Raw genomic sequence first — 24,779 nt, 5'->3', positions numbered from 1 at the left:
TCATGTACACATTAGCAACTCTTGTTGATTCCAACAGGAATCTTGTCTGTTGATAACTTTCTTTAGAACAGTGCATGGAATAGCATGGGTTAGCTCTGTTCCACTCACCATGCATGTCCATCATCCCTGGAGAAGAGCTATTTTCTGGAGTGGTCACTTCAGAGCCACATTTTTCATCTTTGCCTTTTTTCTTATTTTTGTTTTTCTGAAAAACAAAAACACACCCCAAAAATTAAAAGTCATGTAATTGTTAGCCCGGAAACCATCATCCAAGTGTTAGAATAATACCCCCTCTTCCAGCTCAGTGCATTAGTCCTGTAAGCATATTATGCTTATAACTTTCATGTGGGAAATAAGGACAAGTCAAGAATTATCAAGAACACTGATAAGGCAATAGTCATAAAAGTCTCTGAAAAAATACTTATACACTTTATTTTTTGTGACCCACTGAGGAAAAAACCAACAACTATTACCCAAAGTTCTGCTAATGTTTAGTATTTAAAAATATTATTTATATACTGTAGTGCTTAGGAACCCTAATCACAGATCAGGACACTTTCACCTTTCATCTTCAAAACGCCACACAACATAACCTCATCCTTGTGAGGTAGCTCATTATTATCCCCCCATTTTGCAGCTGGAAAAACTGAAGGAGAATGGTCCAGTGACTTATCCAAGGAAAAATGAAGGAGCTGCATAAGAATAAGTATTAGAATTTGGGAGCTGATGATTGCAATCTCTTGGGATAGACCAAAATACCACACCTCACTCTTTATAATGGCAACTGTACCATAGCTTACTGTAGAACTATAACCAACAACAAAGGCCCGAGTAGTTTTTTACCTTTCCCAAGTGCAGTCATACTACTTTGCAGACAAAACACCCACCTGAATGTTATGCTTGGGGCAGCTCTCTATAGAGAGGAGTCGAAATGTACTAAAGTGAAGTATTTGAACACGTATTTTTTCACTTTGGATGTTTGCTAGCCTTCAGAACACCATGAAATACGCATTTTATTTTCAGCCTATCATTTATTTCTGCCTACAGCTAAGACTGTGGATGACTCCTCTATCACAGCTAGGCTGTTGGGGAAGCTTGAAGGTATATAATTCCCCAGAAAGACACTCCCGCAGGAGCTTAGTGAACAGCCAACAGGCAGTTTCATGAGGGAGTTCTCCACATGAAGTAGCAACAATTACAGAACACTTGGGATAAGTGATTGTCTGTAGTGTATGTGTTTGGGGGGGTATTTACTGGTGTCTGAAAGATACCGTGTGCTGAGCTTGTGTTTGTTTATTTGTTTGGAGGTTCATGTGCTGAGCTATTTGTTTGAAGGACTGTGTGCTAAGGAAGGCAGTTGGAAGTTGTGGACTTCTTAATGAGGCTTTGAAAAATAACCCTTTATTCAGTGGTCAAGCCTAGACCAGAGGGCCAGGGCTATCAGGAAGGCTGGGGTTATATAAAAGCCTGCTATTAAGTGACCAGAGAACTTAGCACACAGCGCAGCTAACAGGGAGTTTTGTGAGGGAGTTTAAAAGGGGAATTTGAAGGGAGCTAGATATACTTAGCATTTTTTTAAACTTCTTTTAAACTGATCTAAAACCTGATTTAAATAATTAGGTTCTTGGTATGGTTATTTATCTGTAGCAGAGAATGGAGGCAGAAGCCCAGCAGCAGAGTAGGGATGTTTATTGCACCCAATGTAGCATGTATGAGTACCTCCCTTATGGTGCATTCAGTGTGTGTGCATTCAGTGCAAGGAGCTTCTGACCCTCGAAGACCACATACAGACATTGGAGGCCAGGGTGGCTGAATTGGATGAACTAAAGGAGGCAGAAAGGTACACAGATGAGGCTTCCTGGGACACGGTAGCACATTCCCACCTCCGGTCAGACATCCCCTGTGCTGTTGAGGAATGTGAAAGACTTAGGGAAGGAAAACATTCAACTGGAGCAGAGGGAAATGATCCTCTAGTTGGGATCCTCCTTCCAGATGATGGATACCTTTCTGGGGGAGGGAACTCCAATCATTAGGAAACGATGAGTATAAGTAAAGGGAAATTCAATCATTAGAAACATACACAGCTGAATTTATGATGACCGGAAGAACCATATGGTGACTTGCCCACCTGGTGCGAAGCTTGCTGATCTCTCAAGACATCTAGATAGACTTGTGTGTAGTACTGGGGAGCAGCTAGTGATTGTGGTACCTGTAGGTGGTACCAATGAAATAGCAAAGGGTAGGAGAGAGGTTCTGGAGGTCAAATTTAGACTGCTAGGAAAGAGATTGAAATCCTGGACCTCAATGGTACCATTATGTGAAATGCTTCCAGTTCCATGTGCAAGCCAGGTAAACAAGCAGAACTCCAGAGTCTCAGTTTCATCCACCATCATTGCGAGGATGAAATGATGGTGTAGGGAGGAGGGGTTTAGATTTATTAGGAACTGAGGAAACTTTTGAGAAAGTGGGAGTCTGTAGAGGTGCGGAGGAACACATGGATAAGACATATACCTCTCTCTTAGGGGAGGGTCAATTAATAGAGATTCTCTATGGTCTAATAAGGAGGAGAGGATGGAAGAGGATAAAATATTATGATCAGATGAGAAACAGTCAAATGAAAAGAATGCCATTCAAACACATCAGGAAATGGCAGACAGATAAACAGTGATAAATTTTCAAAGTGCACATACACGAGTGCAAGAAGGCTAAATAATAAAATGTATGAACTAGAGCGCCTTGTATTTAAGGAGGATATTGATATAATAGATATCACAGAAACTTGGTGGAATGAGGACCATCAATGGGACGCAACCGTAATAGTATATAAAATATATTGGAAGGACAGATCAGGTCATGCTGGTGGGGGAGTGGCACTATACCTGAAAGAAAATGTAGAATCAAATGAAGCAAAAATCTTAAATGGCCAATATGTTCCATAGAATCTCTATGGATAGTAATTCCATGCTCCAAGAAGAATATAAAAGAAAGGATATATACTACCAACCACCTGACCAGGATAGTGATAGTCAGGGCTCGACAAACCGCCATTTCTACTCGCCCATGGCAAGTAGATTTCAGCCAGTTGCTCTGTGTGCCCCATTCGCTGGTGCTGTGCGCATGCACAGCGCCGGTCTGACGCATGCATGGTGCAGGGCTGGCAAATAGCTCTCGCCGCAGTTTGTCGAGCCCTGGTGATAGTGACTGAGAAATGCTAAGGGAGATTAGAGAGGCAATCAAAACAAACTCAGTAATAGTGGGGGATTTCAACTTCCCCTTATTAACTAAGTACACATCACCTCAGGATGGAATCCAGAGATAAAGTTTCTTGACACTTTAAATGACTGCTTCTTAGAGAAGCTAGTTCTAGAACCCACAAGAGGAGAGGCAATTCTTGATTCAGTCCTAAATGGCGCACAAGATTTGGTACAAGAGGTAAATATAACTGGACCATTTGGAAATAGTGACCGTAATGTAATAAAACTTAACATCTCTGTGGTGGCAAAAACACCTCAGCAGCCCAACACTGTGGCATTTAATTTCAGAAAAGGGAACTACACAAAAATGATAAGGTTAAACAAATTAAAAGGTGCAATGCCAAAAGTTAAATCCTGGAAAGCTGTGTGGAGACTTTTCAAAGACACCATAAGAGGGGCCCAATTTAAATGTACAGCCCAAATTAAAAAACACAATAAGAGAACGAAAAAAGTGCCACCATGGCTTAACAACCAAGTAAAAGAAGCAGTGAGAGAATAAAGAGACATTGTTTAAAAAGTGGAAGTTAAATCCTAATGAGGAAAATAGAAAGGAGCATAAACTCTTGTCAAATTAAGTGCAAAAATATAATAAGCCAAAAAGGAGTTTTAAGAACAGCTAGCCAGAATCTCAAAAAGTACAGGCAACCTCTGCCCTTATGATCTAACTGGTTCCTGGAGGACTGTAGTAAGTCAAGCCATCGTAAGTCAAAGCCTTTTTTCCCATAGGCACAATGATAAAAGTGGGTCTCCATTCCCGGCCCGCTTTGCCTCCTGAGAGTTTTAGTCTGAGGCACGAGCTGCTCCCAGGGCCAGCTGGGGGCTGTGCCGGGGGAGGGTGGCAAGGCGTGCTGCTCTGAGCCAGCTGGGGGCTGTCCCGGGGAAGGCAGCAGACAGAGCAAGGTGGTCATAAATGCGAGGGGTAGTATGTAAGTCGGGGGTCACCTGTAATAGCAAAATGTTTAAGTACATCAGAAGCAGGAAGGCTGCTAAACAAGCAGTAGGGCCATTGGATAATTGAGATGTTAAAGGAACACAAGGATTATAAGGTCAGTGCGGAAAATCTAAATAAATTCATTGCTTTGGTCTTCATGGTTGAGGATGCCCGGGCCATTCTTTACAGGTGACAAATTTGAGGAATTATCCCAGACTGAAGTATCAGAGGACTTTTTGGAACAAACTGATAAACTAAACAGTAACAAGTCACTGGGACCAGATGGCATTCACCCAAGAGTTCTGAAAGTACTCCTATATGAAATTGGGGAACTATTAACTGTGGTTTGTAACCTATCCTTTAAATCATCTTGCGTACCTAAAGACTAGAAGACAGCTAATGCGATGCCAACATTTTAAAAGGGCTCTAGAGGTAATCCTGGGAATTCTAGACCTGTAAATCTAACATCAATACTGGGCAAATTAGCTGAAATTACGGTTAAGAGTAGAATTGTCAGACCCATGGATAAACATAATCCATTGGGGAAAGTCAACATGAATTCCGTAAGGGGAAATCATTCCTTACTAATCTACTAGCGTAGCAGTCGGCAACCTTTACAAACGAAAGAAACAGACTAAATCAATATTTAGAACAAGTGGTCATCAAAGAACCAGTATAAGAATGCTCATTTGCATGACTGAAAGTATACCTTATTAATAAACATGTCAATTATCAATAATATTAATAGAATGGATGAAACGTTGTACTCACAGATTTTATTTAATGGGACTTCTGCTGCTGCATCTTTTTGCACATTTCTTTGACATTTACATCATTACTGGTCAAATACAGGTTTATGCACCCATTTAAGCTCCATGAGTAATTATGCATTTTTAAAATTTTGACTTTTTCATTTTAATTTAAAAAGTTGCACGTATTTTGGGAATGACAAAAGAGACATATTTGGTTCTATACAGAGCCATAGGCTGCAGATCCCTGTACTAGAGTTCTTTGAGCGGGTCAACAAGCATGTGGACAAGAGGGCTCCAGTGGATATAGTGCACTTAGATTTCCAGAAAACCTTTGACAAGGTACCTCACCAAAGACTTTTAAGTTAAGTTAGCTGTCATGGGTTAAGAGGGAAGGTCCTCTCATGGACTGATAACTGGTTAAAAGACAGGAAACAAAGGATAGGAGTAAATGGCCAGTTTTCAGAATAGAGAGAGGTAACTAGTGGTGTCCCCCAATGGTCCATAGTGGGACCAATCCTATTTAACCTATTTATAAATGATCTGAAGACTGGGGTAAACAGTGAGGCGAACGTTTGCAGAAGATACTAAACTGACCAAAATAGTTAAGAACAAAGCAGACTGTGAAGATCTGCAAAAAGATCTCACAAAATTAGGTGACTGGGCAACAAAATAGTAAATGAATTTTAATGTTGACAAATGCAAAGTAATGCACAGGGCTTAAAAGTAATGCACAGCCCGGCACGGCACCACAGTGCAATCAGTGCATGCACATGTGCAGCACGGTCTGCGCATGCTCAACATGTTGAACCGCACGGCTGGCACGCCCTGGTAATGCACATTGGAAAAAATAATCCCAACTATACATACAAAATTACGGGGACTAATTTAGTTATAACCATTCCGGAGAAATACCTTGGAGTCATTGTGGATAGTTCTCTGAAAACACCCACTCAATGTGCTGTGGCAGTCAAAAACGCAAACAATGTTAGAAATCATAAAAAAGTGATAGTGAATAAAACAAGAGGATATTTTTTGCCTCTATATAAATCCATGGTACGTCCACATCTTGTACAGATATGGTTGCTTCATCTCAAACAAGATATATTGGCATTGGAAAAGGTTCAGAAAAGGGCCACCAAAATGATTAGGGGTTTTGGAACAGGTGCCATATGAGGAGAGATTAAAAAGACTAGGACTTTTCATCTTAGAAAAGAGGAGTGTAAGGGGGGGTATAATAGAGGTTTATAAAGTCATGACAGGTATGGAAAAAGTAAATAAGGAAAAGTTATTTACTTGTTCCTATAACATAAGAACTAAAGGTCACAACTAAAATTAATAGAGTAGGTTTAAAAAAAAACAAACGGAAGTTTTTCTTCATGAAGCTCACACTCATCCTATGGAACTCTTTGCCAGAAGTTGTTAAGACCAGAACTTTAACAGGATTCAAAAAATAACTGGATAAATTCATGGAGGTTAGGTCCATCAATACTTATTAGCCAGAATGGGTAAGAATGGTGTCCCTAGCCTCTGTTTGTCAGGGGCTGGGAATGGATGACTGGAGAGGAATCACTTGATTATTACCTGTTCTGTTCACTCCTTCTGGAGCATCTGGCATTGGACACTGCTGGAAGACAGGATACTGAGCAAGATGGACCTTTGGTATGACCCAGTATGCCCTTTCTTATAATTTAATTTATGATGCACCATTAAGATTGTTTTTGGGTGCATTGTAATAAAGTATTTTATTGCTGTGTTTTTCTCCTTTCCCAAGAGCTATAAGGGCAACTGTAAAGAAAAGACAAAATCAAGAGAATGCCTGCCAAAAAGCAGGAGCCAAAAGGCAACAGCATTAGTCAGAGTAACAGCTGATTTAGCAAGTTCTTTACATAATTCCAGAATGCCACTCTGGAGTCATGAGTAAATCAATTCCCTGCTTTTTACTTCAGTATCCTATTCTGTAAAAAAGGGATAACAGTGATCTACCTCACAGTGAAATGATGAACATTATTGGTAAAGCACCTTCAGATTATTAGATGAAAGAGTGACATACAGCAAGTGCCAAGTATTTTAAAGATATATGGACAGAAAATGGAATAGAGGTAATCATCTCCTAGGAGGGCTGTATTATGAAGTGACAACCTGCTTCAGGTTATCAGTCAGTCACCTAGGAAGCAACATCTTTCCTTTGGCATGCATTTTTGAGTGTGTGTATGATGGTAATGATTTTCTTATAGGAAGGATGGCTGTTTTCCTGCCTGCTTCCTCCCACTGATCCAGGCTACTGAGACTTCTCCCTTCTCCATATAGAATACAGCTTCTGCATTAAATCTAAAAGGTGGAGCAGGAGGGATGGTGAGAGAAAGAAAAATCCCAGCAGCAGCAGGACAATCCTACATGTACCTGCACCCCCACTGCATGTCCTGTGTAATAGCAGGGGATGCAAGAGTAAAAACAAAAAAAGAAACATTTGCATCCATCATGTAGAAAATCCACATCTAGAAAGGGATACAGCAAGTTCAATTAGGAGATGATGTAACTGATCTCCCAAGAGAAAATGTCAGCTGAACTGCTCTTGGCACACCTAGTTTTCCTGAAAAAAGAATGAAAAGCTAGGCTCCAAGGCAGGAGAAACTCAGTAACTAACCCAGTAAGGTAAGGCAAAGTTCTCCAATGAGGGAAAGAAATAAGAAGATAATCAAGCATACATTAAGGTTGCTGAAGGAATTCAACAAGATAGGGAAAAGCTCCCCAGTGTTTATCATTGGAATAAGGTTTTTATTCCCCATTAACAGGGCTCGACAAATAGTGACAAATAGGAGCCACGGGCGAGTAGATAACACCCAGGAAGAGCCGGTGCGGACCGATCTGCGCATGCGCAGAGCGCAGAACCACGCAGCTGGCGAGCAGGGCTCGCCGCCGCTCAGTGAGCCCTGCCCATTAAGATATACATAATTAATAGTAGGGGGCTGTGCCCTCTATTTGTTATGCTTGCCAGCCCCCTCTGTCCACCACAGCCAGGTCATGGCCTCTCCTCCTACCCAAGCCACAGCAACTGCAGGCCATCACCAGCCCTTTTTGCGGCCAGATGGGGGCTGGACCACAAAGTGTGCCCCAGGATCGGGGCTAGAGACAGGACCCTCCAGCCAGATGGGAACTGAGTCCCAATTGTTGCCTTGTTGGCCAGGCTTCATTTTAAATAAAGTAAAATGTTACGTCCAACACAAAAAGGTTTCAACACTGTCTTTATTAACAACAGGGGTGGGGAACCTTTTTGGGGTCAGGAGCCACTGACCCACAGAAAAATCAGCTGGGGATCACACAAGTGAGAAGGATAAAAAATCCCCCCCCCCCCCAAAAAAACCCCAACCCTCATTGATGTGGCTCCCAACTGAAACACTTCACTCTCTTGGTGCTCCAGCCCCATGGCCAGGGGGAGAAGAACTGAGGTTCAAGGCCTCAGGCCAGATTAACTCCTCAGGGGTTTCAGGATTAGTGGATTTTGTGGGCCATGCAGGCTCTGGGGTAAAGTAAAAAATGAGGGGTTCAGCACGTGGAACAGGGCTGCCAGTGAGTGGGAAACAGATGGGGGTACAGGAGGGGTTGAGGGTGGTGCGAGGTCTGGATGGGAGGTAGGGTGCAGGAACAGGCGGGAGACAGGGGGCAAGAGTGGGCTGGGGTCAGGGTCTCAGCAGGGAGCTAAGTGAGGGGATTAGGAGCATGGGGTCTCAGCAGGGTAGTGAGTGAGGGAACTGAGGGTGCACGGCAGGAGCAGGGTGGGGATAGCTTTCTGGCCAGGAAAGAAGGGGCAGGACCAGACTGGGGGAGGGAGGAAGACAGACAGAATCTCAGGAGGGAGATGAAAGATCTGCGCATGAGGAAGTGGGAGGCACTTACTTGTCTTCATGACCTATGCTGGTACTAGGCTCAGCCTCCCACTCCTCCCATTAGCCAGATTCTAGACAAGGGGAACACAGGGAAAGGCTCCAAATAGGGCATTGCTGTTCCCCCAGCCACGACGAGGAGCGCTTCTTTCCTGTGCAGGGAGGCTCGGGACTTTCTCTCCCCTCTCCCACAGCCGGAAGCCAGTACTAGTGCTCCAAAGGAGGGAGGGCATCTTCCCTGCAAAGCGAGGCTCAGGGCTTTCTCCCTCTCTCCCCTTGCTTCCTCCACAGTGGAATGAGCCCAGCCACCAGCTCCTGTCCCAACTCCACTGCCTCAGAGCAAGATGCTGGCCGCCTCCAGCAGGGGCACAGCTGGCCCCGTGCCACGTCTGGTTCAATGCTTTAGTGCAACAGGATGGAGGTGGTCTTGAACACCCAGCTCATGAAGCTGCTAAGCAAGTGAGCCAATCCCGATCCACCCAGCCTGGCACCAGAACAGCTGCTTGCTGAAGGAGTGCTTCTCCTTAGTGTTGTTGGGGCCGGTCGGCCGGCCCGAGGCCACTCACCCTGGACTCATCTTCAGTATCTCCCCTCCCACACCCATGGAAGAGGGAGGGGTAAGCCACGTAGCACTGAGGGAAGAGCACATGAAAACTTTTCCTGTGGGACGCAGAATGACATGCTGATGTCACTCTGATCCCACAGGAAACTTTTTTTAAATATATAGACACACAAACACTTACATAGACATATTTCAGAAAATTATTGGCAAACTGAATAGCTCTGGATCAAAGCAGCTATATCTTTTTTAGAGTGCTATATATCTTTTTAGAGGGAGCAGTGTGGCAGCAGTTGTTTGAACAGCCCCTAAACCTCAGGTAGGCCTAAGAGCACAGTGTGCATTGATGGAGGAGGGACACTAACTATAACTCCTAAAATGGCATACCATTTTCCTTGGGGCCATGGAGTACCGCAGGGCACATTAGTAAGATCCCTTCCTACATTCTAATGAGCCTTGGAAGAGTATATTTTCTGCTTCTGTGCATGGAAACCAGAGGTAGATGGAGAAAAATCCTTGTGCCCAATTGAAGTTCAGATTTTGCCCTTCCTCCTTTAGATCCTAGCTCTTTGCTATTCAGGGATCCTCATGTGCCACAAGGCAGAGACTCTTTAATCTTAAATAAAGCTTCAACACCATGTGAAGGTTAGAATGACCTAGTTTCAAAGGGCTTCTGTCAATTAGTTTTAGGCTCAGAAACAAGGGTTATTTGCCCAATATGCCAAATTATGGTTAAAATACTACAACTGGTCACATGTGAACAGACTCTCAGACAAATGGAGCAATACTGTAATGAGGATCCGCCTATCCAGAGCTGATAAGCTCACACAAAATCTCCCTATCAGCTCAGTTCTAACGTACTGTTAAGGTCATTTTTTAGGGGCGGGGGGGAGTTACAGAAGTATTCTACTGGATGCAAGCTTAGATGCTGGGAAGATTGCCTGGAAAAACCCTAGAAATTGTAACCCCTCACTTCTTAAATATATTTATAAAAGCATGCATCATTATAACAGTGATCATATTCTCTGTATCAGAAGTAATCCAATTAGTGCCAGCACTTATCAATTAGTAAAAAGTTTCTATGAAGAACTTCTGTGAAAAACAGGTACTGAACTGATGAAGAATTTATTTCACACACAAACTGTTTATCTTTGAAGAAACTTTTAAACACAAAAGACTCTGGAAATCTTTGTACCCTATCAGTTACTCAAGTACTTTAATGCAACTTTTTAAATTGTAATTGCATTTACATAGATATTCACGTAAGACGTTTAGTTTAAATATCTTAACCATTCAGCAGCTGATGCAAGGTTTTGTGCAAGTCCATCAGGGAACTATGTAAATGGATGTAGCCTGCAAATGTATCAGCTACATCTTCTAAGCAGCCAAAGCAGCAAAGGGGAAAATCACAAAGACCCCACTTACAGACGCTTGCAGCACACTTGATCCTTCTATATCTGAAGCAATGAAGCTTTGCCACAGATGGCAAAGAAGGTTAAAATCAGGGGGCTGGATTGCTGGATCTGTCATGAAATAGACACTAACTATGTTTGCAATTTGTCACCATCTACTGACAACACAGGTTCTTTGAAGGAACTGTCCAAATGGACTGCCTTGAACTGAAAACACTAGATCGGTGGATCGGACACTTCTTTAAACTTGGTAGAGGTGGCATGTCTTGCAACTTAAGGAGCAAATTTTGCAAGGTGAACTAAAGTCATGGAAAAAGACTAGTTCAGCTTGACATTAACTCCCTTCCCCCAACACAATCAGAGGACACTATTTTGGACATTAATATTTTCAACTTCAACGCTTCATCTGAAATTGTGTAGGGGTCTGCAAATGAAAAAAGGTTGAAAACCACTGGTCTAGTAACAGTGGTCTGCACACTCTTGCGGGTCCACAGACCACATGTTGAAAACCCCTATTTATTAACCCCTTAGATGTGGTCTGTGGTCCCCAGAGGTCTGCAAAAATAGGTTGAATACCTAAACTATTTGTTCCATCAAACTGTGACTTATTTCACACCTCTGCTATACATCTAAAACAGTGGCAACATGGTCCAGTGGATAGGTTACTGGACTGGGTAGATCCAAGTAATATTTTTCTGCTCTGTCACTGACAAGTTCTCTCTGCACAAATTTATCCACCTGTAAAATGGGAGTAATAATGCTTACCTTTACAAAGAACTTTGAGATCTATGGATGAAAAGATAAGTGCTGTTAATTTTTATTTTCATTATATATACCATTTATGCCATGTGTCACTATCATAGCAAAAAAGAGTGAATTCACAATCCATTGCACAGTAAGATCAATATGCTGCATATGCAATGTTTATTTATGAGAAAACAGTCATTACAATAGTAGAGAACATTCTATACTGTTTGATTTGAGCATCTTGACCAATATAATACCTTGCATTTTCACAGCACTTTTATGCCAAAGAATTTTTAAACACTTATAAAATGCGCGCGCACACACACACACACACACCCACACAATGATCTTTTTATAAGACACTGAAATAAAGGTGTGTCTACTCTGAAATGTGGCATTTGTTTAACAAGGCAAAGCAAGGATTCAGTATACATCAGTGATGGGCAACCTAGGCTAGTGAATGGGCCACAAGTGGCCCTCTATCTTAGTGGGCCACATGACACTTGTAACCAAGACGGTCTCCTGGCATCAGATAGTTTGCTAACTGTGCTTGCATAACTAGAATTTGCAGCATGTGTCAGCTGAATGGTAGCAGCACTCTGATGGGATGCAGAAGTGCACAGCTCTCACAAGGTTCTGTGCCATCAGCACGGATCTCACTGCATGAACCCCTGCTTTACCTGCATGTTACTTTAGTAATACTGGTAGGAAAAAAAATACGCAGATGGAAACTAGCAGAAACGAGCAGAATCATGCACCTTCTGCATGCACAAAAATGTCTCATGGGCCACACAAACCCTGATGGGCCTTGTGCAGCACCCAGGCCACAAGAAGCCCACCACTAATATACATACTGTGAGCAGTCAGCTGCACAAGTTACTTTTCTCTAATGGCTGTATTGGTTTTTCAAAAAGAAAAAAAAGTAAGGGTTTTTTTTGTTTTGTTTTTGCAAACAGAAAAAAAATATTAAATTGGAATGTGGAGATGTAGAATCTGTAACCATTTAAAAGACTGACAGTTTCAGATTAACAGCATGTCTTTAAAAGTTATGTATCAGAGCAGTAGTTCTCAAACTAGGGGATCACAAAATTATTATATTGGGGGGTTGTAAGCTGTCAGCCTTCACCCCAAGCCACAATGTACATCCAGCACTTATAATGGTGTTAAATATCTAAAAAAAATGTGTTTCTAATTTATAAAGGGAGGGAGGTCACTCTCAGAGACTTGCTTTCTGAAAGGGGTCACCAGTACAAAAGTTTTAAGAAGCACTGTATTAGAATAAGGCTTAGTGGGTAAAGGACCACCCTACCAAACCACCAACATTAATTTCTGAAGCAACCTCAGTTTCCCTTAGCATTCTTCTATTCAAGTACTAAGGCCCAACCCAATCTTAACTTTGAGATGTGAGGAGACACAGTAAGTCCCCCTTATGACCTTGACTAAACACTGGTTTGCATTTCCAAAGCCTCCAAGATATCTGTAGGATGGCTCAAAATACTTACATCATCAACTTTGGGCTCTGTTACTGGTACCCATTTGTAAATTCTGAGGGATGTGTCGCCAACTGTCACCCATTTCTTCTCCCTATAAAATTACAATGCAGGAAAGTGAAAGTTAAAACATCATATTCACAAAATGACCTACTATGCTGTCGCGGATTTAAATGGGCGATCATACAGTTAAGATGATCTCTGTCACATCACAAATTACCTGTATTTAAAAACCAACCAGGTATAACTTCACAATTATAAGAGCAGTTACTGGCTCAGATGACAGACTGCAGTAGCAGTAATGAGAACTGGGTCAGAGATATGGTTAAGCGGAATTCTAGGCAACCAAAAACACAATTACAATATTTTCAATTTTTATTTAACTCTGTAAACAGCAGAAGTTTTTAGACACATGGTATTTTGGTTGCTGTATAGTTAAATTTAGTGATATTGGAAATCTAGATGCTGTCTGATCATCTGAATTTTACTTTTGGAGAGAAACTTTCTAGTAGCAATTTCACTCAACACTTGTCAAATAGCCCTGAAATTAAGGCTAGACTATTTGTAGCAACGTATGCTGCCATGCAGAAGGCTAAAATAGGATTCTTGGGCCTTGGTTCCCTGGACCAGCTGGGGTTCAGAATACTATGAAAGAAGGATAGCATTGCCTTACAGCACTCTATGAAGACCCCGGCCGGCCAGTCAACCATGAAGTAACACTGATGAATGGCAAAGGGAAACTGTCCAAAGCAACTTGGGGCCCTGAAGACATACAAGAGTGGGAAAATAGTAAGAATGCAAAGAACAGCTGAGAGATTGTGAGACTGACTCCCTGAGAACAATCAATATACACAAGAACATTAAAGGAAGGTCCACTATGCCAGAAAAAAATTCATCTAGCTTCTGCTAATCAGTATTCAGGTCACAGATCATTACTGATGGTTCTCGGATTCAAAATAAAATTCTGCAAACAGATCAATTAAAACTTAGCAAAAAACACACTAGTGTCATTGATTATTGAGCAACAAATTAAATTAATGTGGCATGATTTCAAAACATGTATAGCTTTGGGATTTTTTTGTTGTTGTTGTTGCTGCTGCTTTAAAAAAAAAACCCACAACACTACAGCTGGATTCCAAATCTATTATTTAAAACACTATAAAACACACATTGTTGGCAGGATGGGAAAAGCTTTGTCACTCCTGTGCATTTGTGGTAACGTCTGCTCCAAGGTTTTAAGAAAGGCTTGCAGAATCAGCAGCAGTCACATTCTATAAGTGCCAACACTACCCTCCCATCTTTTCCCCTTTTCACTACAACGTCAACTCACTCTTCATCAGTCTAAAGGGATACTTTTTCCTGCTTAGAAAAGGAACTATTTATGGCACTTTGGTAACAAATTTTGGCTTTTTCTACACTGACATTTGTTTGAAATTTCTATTTAAAAAACTACATTTAAACTCTGATTCAGATTAAATGGCTTCCTGCTTTAGTTCTTAGATCACAATTTTGTAAATGTGGCTTAGTGCCACCCATTCATTGGCACCAGATGGCCAAAGCATGTCAGAAGCCAATTTAACTAAAACTCAGTTTGAACTTTGTTCCTAAATATGATAAAAATGGCAGTGGAGATGATAGCCTGCAAATGCTGAGAACAACCCTGTAAAGAGATTATCATGATACAAGGTTTGTTTGTTTGTTTTAAGGATTCAATACAATCTGAACTCATCTCTAGTTAAGAAGGCCTTTGAAGTTATGGAAACAAGAATGGATTTTAGTATCAAGGCTTTTTAGCCTTCTCCTACATCATAATATTACTTAGAGATGCTGCACTGGAAAACCAAAAGTTCAAGGTACCTGGTTAGCATCTCAAAGCAGCCTCAAAGCAGCATCTTCATTGGACAGACTGTAGAACACAGGAGGAAACCTATATTAGTAACTTTTTCCTTCTAATATAAAAATTAGCCCTGACATTTCAAATCTACTAAGCTTCCTAAACAATATTTTTAACTTTTGATAACCTCCAACTGAAAGGATTTTTTCTGATTTAAATGACCTGTAATGAACAGAAACACAACACAGAATAATAATTGTTGATGGAAGTAAACCAAAGCCCCAATTCTGCAAACACTTATGCATATGAACAATAACACTGAACTTAACAAGATTACTCACTCATGTACTCCACTTTACAAATATGTTTGCCATACTGGAATTTTACAGAGCACAAGAAGAAACAAGAATGTAGAAGACAAGCTTATTTAACAAACTCTTAGTTAAGATGACAATGTAAACTTTATAACAGGTAAAGAAATTTAACTTGTTTCAAACACTGAGAGATCTAAAGAATGGGCAAGAGAGTTCAGCTTCATAATATATTTATAAGTACAGATGAATGTCTATGCTACAAGTACATCCTACAATTTTTTAATCTGCAATATTTATCATATTCCCATTGCAATAACTTCAAATTCTATTCTGATGGCCTTAAAGTTATTCATTGTGCAAAGGATATCACTCTTATCTACTAATTAAGGCATTTCATTTAGTCTGCTCGAATTAGGATAGGACACATTTATGTTTCCAAGAGCACTCACAATGTACTAAATGCTGCATGAATTATGAAAGCATGGTCTAAGTTGTTAAGTGAGCATGGGACTAGAAGCAACAAACTCTTGAGTTGTATCTGCTCTGCTGTGACACCTTGGGCAAGTCAATACTTTTTGTGTCTCAGTTTCCCCACAACCAATTTGAAAGTTAGTTTGTTAAAAAAAAAAATACTAATTTCCAATTCCTCCTAACTATCTTTGCCAATCTTTGTAGAATCAGGTCATGGAAGGACATCACATTTTGGTCTAAAGTATTTAGTTTAATTTGTTTTAGGTTGAGAGTGGTCTTTTAAGATTTTCACATTATTTTGAAGACTGCAGTAGACATGCAAGTATTTAGAATTTAAAATAAATTCTGGTATTTAATTGTTTACATCTGAGGCTACATCTACACTTCCATTTATGTTAGCATAACTTATGTCACTCAAGGGTGTGAATATTCTATGCTCGTGAGCAACATAAATTATCCTGGCATAAGTGGTAGAGTGCACAGCACTATGTTAACAGAAGATCTTTTCCCACCAACATAGGCACTGCCAATCTTTGGTATGATGGGAGCTCTCTTCTGTCAGCCCAGTGCAGCTTAACGAGAGATCTTACAATGGCACAGCTTCATTGCTGGCCGCTGTAAGCTCTCTAGTGTAGATATAGCCTTAGATATAAGTTACATAATTACTCAAGATTTAATTTTAAATAGCCAAGTCTTTCTATGCAACAATTATATACATAAACCCCTGTGCCCTCAAAGAAAACTTAGCATCAAATTGCATATATAAATGCAAAACATTAGTAGTCGAATCAGAACACAATGTATTACAATTATATGTGAAATGTCAAAAGGGCTTTTGTTTGAGCACTGATCATCAGAAACAAAAATGTTTAACAGAAAAGAACTGAAAGCCTTTGCTACAGATGCAGCATTGCCATTTAAGCAGAGCGGCTGTCAAATATATCAGACTTGAAGAAATCCACTACTTGTCACAGTTTCTTACCATGTCTGCTATTTACTAAAACACTGTATGTTTAAATAAGGATAGCTCCCGCATACCCCATCTTCTCTTGATGGTCACGAAGTGATGTCATAATGCTGAATTTATCACATCACACTCACTTGCATTGCAACAGAGTTTGGTGAAAATCACAGAATTATGACTTCCCTGTGGGATCAAGCAGAAGGAGAAAGGGGGGGAAAATGGGAAAGAAAATGCCATTATTAGACACAAAAAGTGCTCTCAAATGCACAACATAAAACTGAAAAAAATGGGGAAAAATTCAGCTTAGGCTCTGTCTTCAGAGTTGGGGAAGTGACTTTGTAGATGTCTGTACAGTGACTAGCAAAAAGGCCCATAATCACAAGGATAGCATCAGAGTGAATGGAAGAAAAACACTGACCAAACATGCTCTTTGGTTCAAAATATTCTTTATTCAATTGTATTACAGTATGAAAGCCCCAATTTAACTTACAAACCTAAAGATCCATTTTAATGCAGTCTACTGTTTCTCCAAGTTGCAGAGATTGTTCTCGTTGACTGCAATAGTCTAAATCAGCGGTTCTCAAACATTTTGGGATCCGGAGCCCTTCACATGAGTAAAAATTTATGTGGAGCCTCAGCAGTCTATTGATTGTATGTGTTGTACCTATCTATGTTTCCCAGTTTGTCAACCTCGTGGAGCCCCGGAGATGTCTCGTGGAGCCCAGTTTGAGAAACACTGGTCTAAATAATATGTTTATAATGGGCCAAACTCTTCCCTCACATACACATGTACAATTCTGATTCAAGTCAGTGGGCCATGAATCTCAGAGGGTAGAATCTGACCCAAAATGGAACATATGAACCACAAAACATAATCTAATTCAACCACATTAAAAGGGCTCTATAAACCGTTACAAAACCTCAAACAGATGGCTTGGTTATAGTAAAGAAAGTGCTAACATCTTTTAAACTACACCAGTACTAGAAATATTAGAAGTACAAACCTGGATATATAATACTTTCCAGTACAAGTTGAACATCTCTAGTCTGGCACCCTGGGAACCTGACCGGTGCCAAAGCAGAGAATTTGTCAAATCACGGAAGATCAATATTGTCTAGCAACATTAACAACACATCCACTGCTTACAGGACTCTTAGAAGATTAGAAATAAAGGAGAGCACAGAAGAGAACCAGGACTAGTGGCAGTAAACAAACCTGATGGGACTGCAGGAAACTCAGCTATCATCCATGATAAGTGGATGCTTGGCTAACTAAAATCATGCTGGGCAATGGATGTTGACGGACCACAGAGTGCCTGACTAGACAGGTTCAACCTGTATTTACTATCATATTCTGTGAAGGTTAAATGATATAATGCAGGGATGGGCATACAGTTACAGTAACTGATAAACTTATGTTTATCAGTTAACCATTTAAATTATTACATTTTTGCATCCCTGCCTCTGATTTGGTCAAAACTAGAGTCTCCTTTGTTCTAACATTTTAATTTTTATCTGTATGGATGAACACTTATTTTTTCTGTCTGAACACTGAATTTTCTGTTACATATTGAGACAAACCCTCAAGTTTGACATAAAACTGTCAAAATAGTCGAGATTCACCAGTCTTTGCAATCTACATGCAGATTACATACAATTGAGATACAAAAAGCACAAATTGCCCCCAACTTCTACAAACTGAATCAGGTTTCCTCTAAAGTGCTATGGCCGCTGGAGTGCCAGAACATACTTTAAAGTTTGTAACAAAACCTGAATAAAATAAGTGAACTTTACATGGTTAAGGTTTCATTTCACACTGCTCTAGCAAAAGGATTCCTAATGATGCCACATGAAGAAACTCCATATCTCAATCATTTTCAGGGAGGGAGTGAGAAAGGCAAAAAAGCCCATGTTTTGAAATGCTTATGAAGTAAGGAAATCTATGTTAAGGAAGAAATACCAGCAACAAAACCTGTAATTTATCTTTTCAATCTCAAAGCTAAACAGCACATATATTTAGTACAGTCCAAGGAGAGAGAATGAAGAGATGCTCCAATGGCAATACCTACAAGTGCCAATATACTGCTAATCACAGCATATTATGGTTCTCCTTTAGACACACCTGAAAGAGTACCATGATCTTTCAGGCTATGGTTACACTGTTGTCTTTTCCCGGAAGATATGCAAATTACGCTCGCATTTGCATATCTTCTTCTGATTCTTTTGCAGAAGAGGTTTTGCCACTATTTGGCCCCGTATAGACAGGGCCAAATGTTGGGGGGGGAAACCTCTTTCGCAAGACTCTTTAAATCTCTATTTATGAGGAATAAGGGGTCTTGTGAAAGAAGGGTTTTTTTACAACATTTGGCCCCGTCTACATGGGGCCAAACAGCAGCAAAACCTCCTCCGCAAAAAGAATCATTAGATATGCAAATGTGAGCACAATTTGCATATCTTCTGGGAAAAAACAGCGGTGTAACCATAGCCTCAACCTCCTCATCTACAAATGAGTTCCTTTGTCCCTTAGCTCTCACAGACACTGGTAACTTTTGCTAGTCTGTGTCCCAGTTAAAGACCCTACTTTGGGGCCAGACTTTTGCACAATAAATATTGAGCATTTCTAGAATATTGCCACCTCTTACATAGTGCCTTTCGTCTGTAGCTCTCATAGCACTTCACAAATGAAGTCAATATTATCATCCTAATTTTACAAATGGGGTAATGCAGGCATAGGTAGTGCACTAGTATGATGAGTATTTTCATCCACAGATCTCCAAATGCTTTATAAAGAGAGAGAAGTATCATTATCCCTGTATTACTGCTTGGTAAAATGACCTACCCAAAGTCACACAGCAACTCAACTCGTTAGAAATGAGACCCAGGTTTCCTCACTCCTAATCCAGTGTTCTATCATATAGACCAGGAGACTGTCTCCTCTTGCCTCTATATTCTTGGTATGTATGTGGGAGTTGATGAGTTATGAAGTATTAACATACTATACTTTTGTGAATTATTTTTCTACCTCACACTAAAGCCACATACCTTACCCCATAGGAGTCAACTTCCCCTCTAGCTGGGAGGTACTCGCCCTTCCCTTGCTCTGCCCTCCATGTCACTACCTTTCCAAGCCTCTGCCCCTGCAAAAATCACAGGCACAGAATGTATATTTACAGAAGCAATATCTACTCAGATATATAATTGAGGATCGTCTGTTTTACAAGCACACTGATACAGTACTTTAAAACAACCTAATTAAGCTGCACTAATCTCAAAGATCAAAACTAGGGATGTAAGCGAACAGTCGACTATCAGGTAAGTAAAAGTTTATTGGATAGTCAACTAGTCCTTCAACTAGTCACAACCCGTGTCTCAACTGCTGCCTCTAAAATGCTGAGCTGGGACACTTGATTCTTGGCTTGTGCAGGGTCCTCCCATACTGTGCACCAGTCTGAAATGTATTTAAAAGGCTGGTGTGCAGCAGGGGGGGGATCCAACACAAGCCAGGAATCAGCTGTCCCAATAGGCTCTTAATACATTTCAAAGTCAGAGGCACAGCGGGGTTAAGCTCACAGGCCGGGAGCTAATCCCGCTGCAGCTCCCCCACTTATCAACTAATCGACTAGATGATGGAAAATCTATCAACTAGTTGATTAAACTAAATTTAACATCCCAATCAAAACCATTGAGTGAATGTTACTGTTTATTTCTATAACAGTTATATTAGAGCACTGGTTCTCAAACTTATCTGATTGGTCCCCCTATGTGTCAGTAGATGTTTAAGCCCTTGCACAGAAACCCCACACATACACCCCACTTTACATATACCACAGGTGAGGGCAGAGCGAAGAGCAGCCACTGCTGGCTGGGCACCCAACTCTGAAAGCAGAGGCACACTAGCAGCAATACACCTTTCACATCAAATAGTAACCACTCCTCCCAGGACTAACAGCTCAAGTCCTGCCATCTTCAGGTGAGGGACTGGGTCGTGAGGAAGGAAAGCCTAAGCCCAGGCTGCCCCCAGGTGAGGGATGCGGGAGAGGGGGAAGAGTCCACACCTTGACTGCCTTCCAGTGAGGGACAGAGAGGATGGGGGAAAGACAGCCAAGCAATGGGACTCTGGTTGTACTCTTTATCCTTGTCTCGTTGGTGTACACACTCTTTCTGTATGACACTCAGATCTGACAGCCACAGCTCTTCAAACAAACAAACAAAAAGGCAAACAGCTCAGTCCTTCTTTGACACATTCTCATGCTTCCTTTGAGAGGCTCGCCCCTTAATTTGAGAACCACTGTATTACAGTAATTCCCAGAAATACTGGTCAAGTTCAGGTCCTCACCATGCTAGGCATTTTGAAAATATATATATGTAAAGATAATCCCTGTGCCAAAAAGCTTACAGTCCAAAACAAGGCATGTTTTCTAATGGACATATTCTGCCTGAGTGGAAAACTACTCCAAAATAAGGATATGTGCATACAACACAACCGTAGTGTTAACGTGCATAAATATTATTCCCTGTAACAAGGCCAGAGCATCACCTCACCTCTTATTACATAAGGTAGGGACAATATGCATAGGAACCATTGTCTGGGCACAGGAGTCTACTCCTGCACTCATCTTTCATACATGAGTGCAATATTCAGATTACAGTAAAACTGTAACTGGGTTCAAAAAAGAAATAAATTCAAGGATGATTAGTCCATTGATGGCTATTAGCCAAGATGGTCAAGGATTCAACCCTATGCTCCGGGTGTCCCTAAACCTCTGAATGCCAGAAAACTGAACTGTATGACAAGAGATGTATCACTTGACACAGAGGGGCAATGGATCAATGTTCATGTCATGTGCTCCATCAGTGGGCTAGGCCAGGCAAACTAAAGATCCAATCAGTGGACCAAATTTGGCAATAAATCTTGGTCATGTGCCATTTGACTGCAATCCCAAATACAATCACTATCTTTCAATTTTCAAGCCACTGAACTGATGCTTCAAATTCTTCAAATTAATGTTGAGGGCTCACAAGAAGCCAAATGCAGCAACATTAGAACCTTAGCCATTCATGATAGTATTGATGTAATCTGTTTGCAGGAAACTCATATTGCAATTAGCATAGCAGGACATTATGGTATTAATGGTTTTAAGTTCATTTCATGCACCCCAGAAGTAAAATATGGCTGTAAAACATACGTATGTGTAGACATATCTGATGATCTTCCATTTTCCTCCTCCACTTCTTACAACATGATCCTGGTTGGTGGCTTCAGGATTATCAATGTATTTAAGCCACTGACTGTGCCCTGGGACCAACAGATTTTTCCAACACTTGATCATCCAGTTATATTCATTGGAGTTTTTAACAGCCACCACTTGTGAGTGGGGCACCACTGATTCAGACGATGACTGTGGATGGTTGATGAACAGGGTGACTAACAATGACTTCATGTTGAATCATGATGCAAAACAACATGGCACACATCTTTCAGCTAGATTGTCTAAAGAGTTATTCAAATAACCTTTCTTTGGTCAATCCACTCAGCCATTCACAATCAGTGAGCTTTACAGTATCTTATCACTTCCTGTATAGAGTAAACCATCACTTATCCACATGGGGCACACTCCAGATACCCTCTGTCAAAGCTCAGCTAGGTGTTGGTAGAATTTCTGCAGGGCAGACTGGAAAAAGTCCTGCGATGCACTGGAACTTAGTGTGATTACCGTTCCACAGCACTGTATGCCAGTGATGAAGCCTGACATGGATTCCAAGGAGTCATTTATCAAGCAGCATGCTCAGCTATGCTCTTGAGCTCTCATCCAATTTACACTCCCCTTGGCTGTCTTGTCACAGGCCAGCTCCACAAGCAAGATTCATAGGGAAGGACTGGAATCCCAGTTCATCCACAAATTCAATTCACATGCTAATGGACTCAATTGTGATACGGGCTGGCTAGGACACTACCTACTTAATAACCACTGAAGGTGCTAACAGCTCTCTGAGTGGTATCCTTTCCTGTCTTAGCAATGTATCTATTGACTTGGATTTTTATCTGCTTAGGTTTAAGTACCCATTCTCCAGATACTTAATGATGCTGTCTCACACACACCTTCCTTTTTTCTTTTTCTTCCCCCTCTCCTTCCCCTCTCCTATTTATTTCGAGTTTTCATATCCCAAACTCATAACTCCAATCATCTGAAAAAGTGGGCTGTGCCCTCAAAAGCTCATGATACCATCTACATGTTTTGTTAGTCTATAAAGTACTACCAGACCATTTGTTGTTTTTTTCTGTAACAGACTAACTCGGCTAGCCCCTGAAGCTACCTTAGTACTGAATGCCAAGATGTATCTGGTGATTCAGACATCACTGACCACCTGATTGAGTTTTTGGACTCTGTCAGGCTTAGTCGGTAGAAAGGATCTATGGAGAAGCTAGATTTCATTTATTCCCTACAGAAGTGCTGGAACTTGAGCAGCACTCGGCTAACCGATCATAGGTCCCATTGGAGAAGCCATTCAAATGCAAAATGTATAACAAATGGTACCTATTCTGACATCCAAATGTGGGTAAGAGTCAACCAGAGCCATTTATGGCTGACTAGATAGGGCCCTTAATTCCATCAAACCAGGCACAGCAGCAAGCTACAATAACATCTTGCTGGAATTCCTCATACACCTTAGGCCCGTGGTCACCAACCTGTAGATCGTGATCTACCGGTAGATCTCGGAGGCTCTAAGAGTAGCTCTTGAGCCCTCTCTGAACTGCACACCTGCGCAGTACATTTACATTAGATTTCCTCATTTGAGGAGGAGCTACTCACCGAGCAACAGCACAGGTGAGTAGCTGCGAGGAATGGTGGGATTTTTTTTTTTAAAGTAGCAGTTTAAGGATTGGGGATAGTAAGTGATGGAGAGGAGGAGAAGAGAGAGGGCAGGGCTTCAAGGAAGGCCTGGGGCAGTAGATCTTGGCTTGGTCTGTCATTTAAAAAGTGATCTTGGGTGTAAAAAGGTTGGAGACCACGGCCTTAGGCCAAATACATCACAGTGGCTTACTTAGTTCTACATATGGCTCATTAATGAGAAGAAGTTACCACAAATTTGGCATGAAGCAAAATTTATTGCCAAACTTAACCTACATGGACCCAGAAGCCTTTTGTTTACACTCTCTCAATTTACCTATTGGGTGGTCAAAGTAGTAGCTGTTCTCCAAAACAGGCAGTTTAGAGTTCACATAGGCAAATGCTGTAACTCTGGAAAGTGTCAAATCAATGGTCTTCCTCAAGGTTCTGTTATTCCACTGATATTGTTCAATGTGTATATCGACCTGCCAGCTACATTCTTGAGCAAGTTTAGCTATGCCAACATCTGCTGCAGCTACCAAGCTCAGGTCTTCTCAAAAATTGACAAGATCCTGAATGATATTAAAGTTCATGGCAGACTATCATAATCGATGACAAGGGCAACCAAACTTTTCCAAGACAGTGTCTAGTTATTTTATTTTATTTGCAAGTGCAAGACACGACTTAAATGTTTTTCTCAAATAGACAATGCCTGCAGCATGATCCAAACTCGGTTTACCTCAGTGTGACATTGGATAAGTCATTAACATACCGCATCCTCTTGAAGACGACTGCAGCTAAAGTCCGCACTTAGAGTAAAACCCTTTAGAAAACTGGCCGATTCAACCTGTGAGCAAGCACTTGGAAGCTTAGAACATCAGCCCTTGTCCCCTGCTATTCAACAACAGAATACTGTGTTCCTGTCTGATGTTGTTCGTCTCACATGAGGGTAATCCATGTAGAGCTTAATAAAGCCATGTGTATTGTTACCAGGACTTTATGGGCATCTCTGTTGCCATGGCTACCAATATTTGACATAGTATCACACAAATTTGCCATGAGAAGGGCTTTGCCATGCTGCTGTCCAAGATCCACAAGAACAGCAATCTACATTTGTATACAGACCTCTCCAACTATCCAGGGTATTCTAGATGCCCTTTATGGTAATTTATGCCACTAGTGATGTGAATGACTAGTCAACTATCCAATAAACAAATGCTTATTGGATAGCTGACAAACTAGTCAACTAGACACTTCTCCCCTCCCCCCGCCTCTCCTTACTGCCTCTATCAGAGGAGGTGCATCAAAGTGGCAGCACCATGTGGAGCTAGGACCAGGCT

General features: G+C 41.1%; 1 protein-coding gene across 5 annotated transcripts in view; it reads right to left on the bottom strand.

Annotated features, from left to right (window-relative positions):
• The window catches only part of BCL7A (BAF chromatin remodeling complex subunit BCL7A), a 41,626-nt gene that overhangs the window by 12,531 nt on the left and 4,316 nt on the right, over positions 1–24,779 (bottom strand). The window contains exons 1-5 of one of the 5 annotated variants that reach the window (XM_006123308.4): positions 16,628–16,736; positions 14,884–14,932; positions 13,039–13,120; positions 11,555–11,575; positions 109–205 (exon numbers count right to left, since the gene is read on the bottom strand). In XM_006123308.4, coding sequence (XP_006123370.1) covers positions 109–205; positions 11,555–11,575; positions 13,039–13,120; positions 14,884–14,894 — 211 coding nt within the window. In that variant the 5' untranslated portion in view covers positions 14,895–14,932; positions 16,628–16,736. Of the gene's footprint in view, positions 1–108; positions 206–11,554; positions 11,576–13,038; positions 13,121–14,883; positions 14,933–16,627; positions 16,737–24,779 lie in introns of those variants that run through there. The other 4 variants (XM_075898648.1, XM_075898650.1, XM_075898649.1 and 1 more) reach the window with 4 other exon arrangements.

Source organism: Pelodiscus sinensis, chromosome 15 (assembly GCF_049634645.1).
Source record: "Pelodiscus sinensis isolate JC-2024 chromosome 15, ASM4963464v1, whole genome shotgun sequence".
Lineage (NCBI taxonomy): Eukaryota > Metazoa > Chordata > Testudines > Trionychidae > Pelodiscus > Pelodiscus sinensis.
This window is presented reverse-complemented; position numbering and strand designations above follow the sequence as displayed.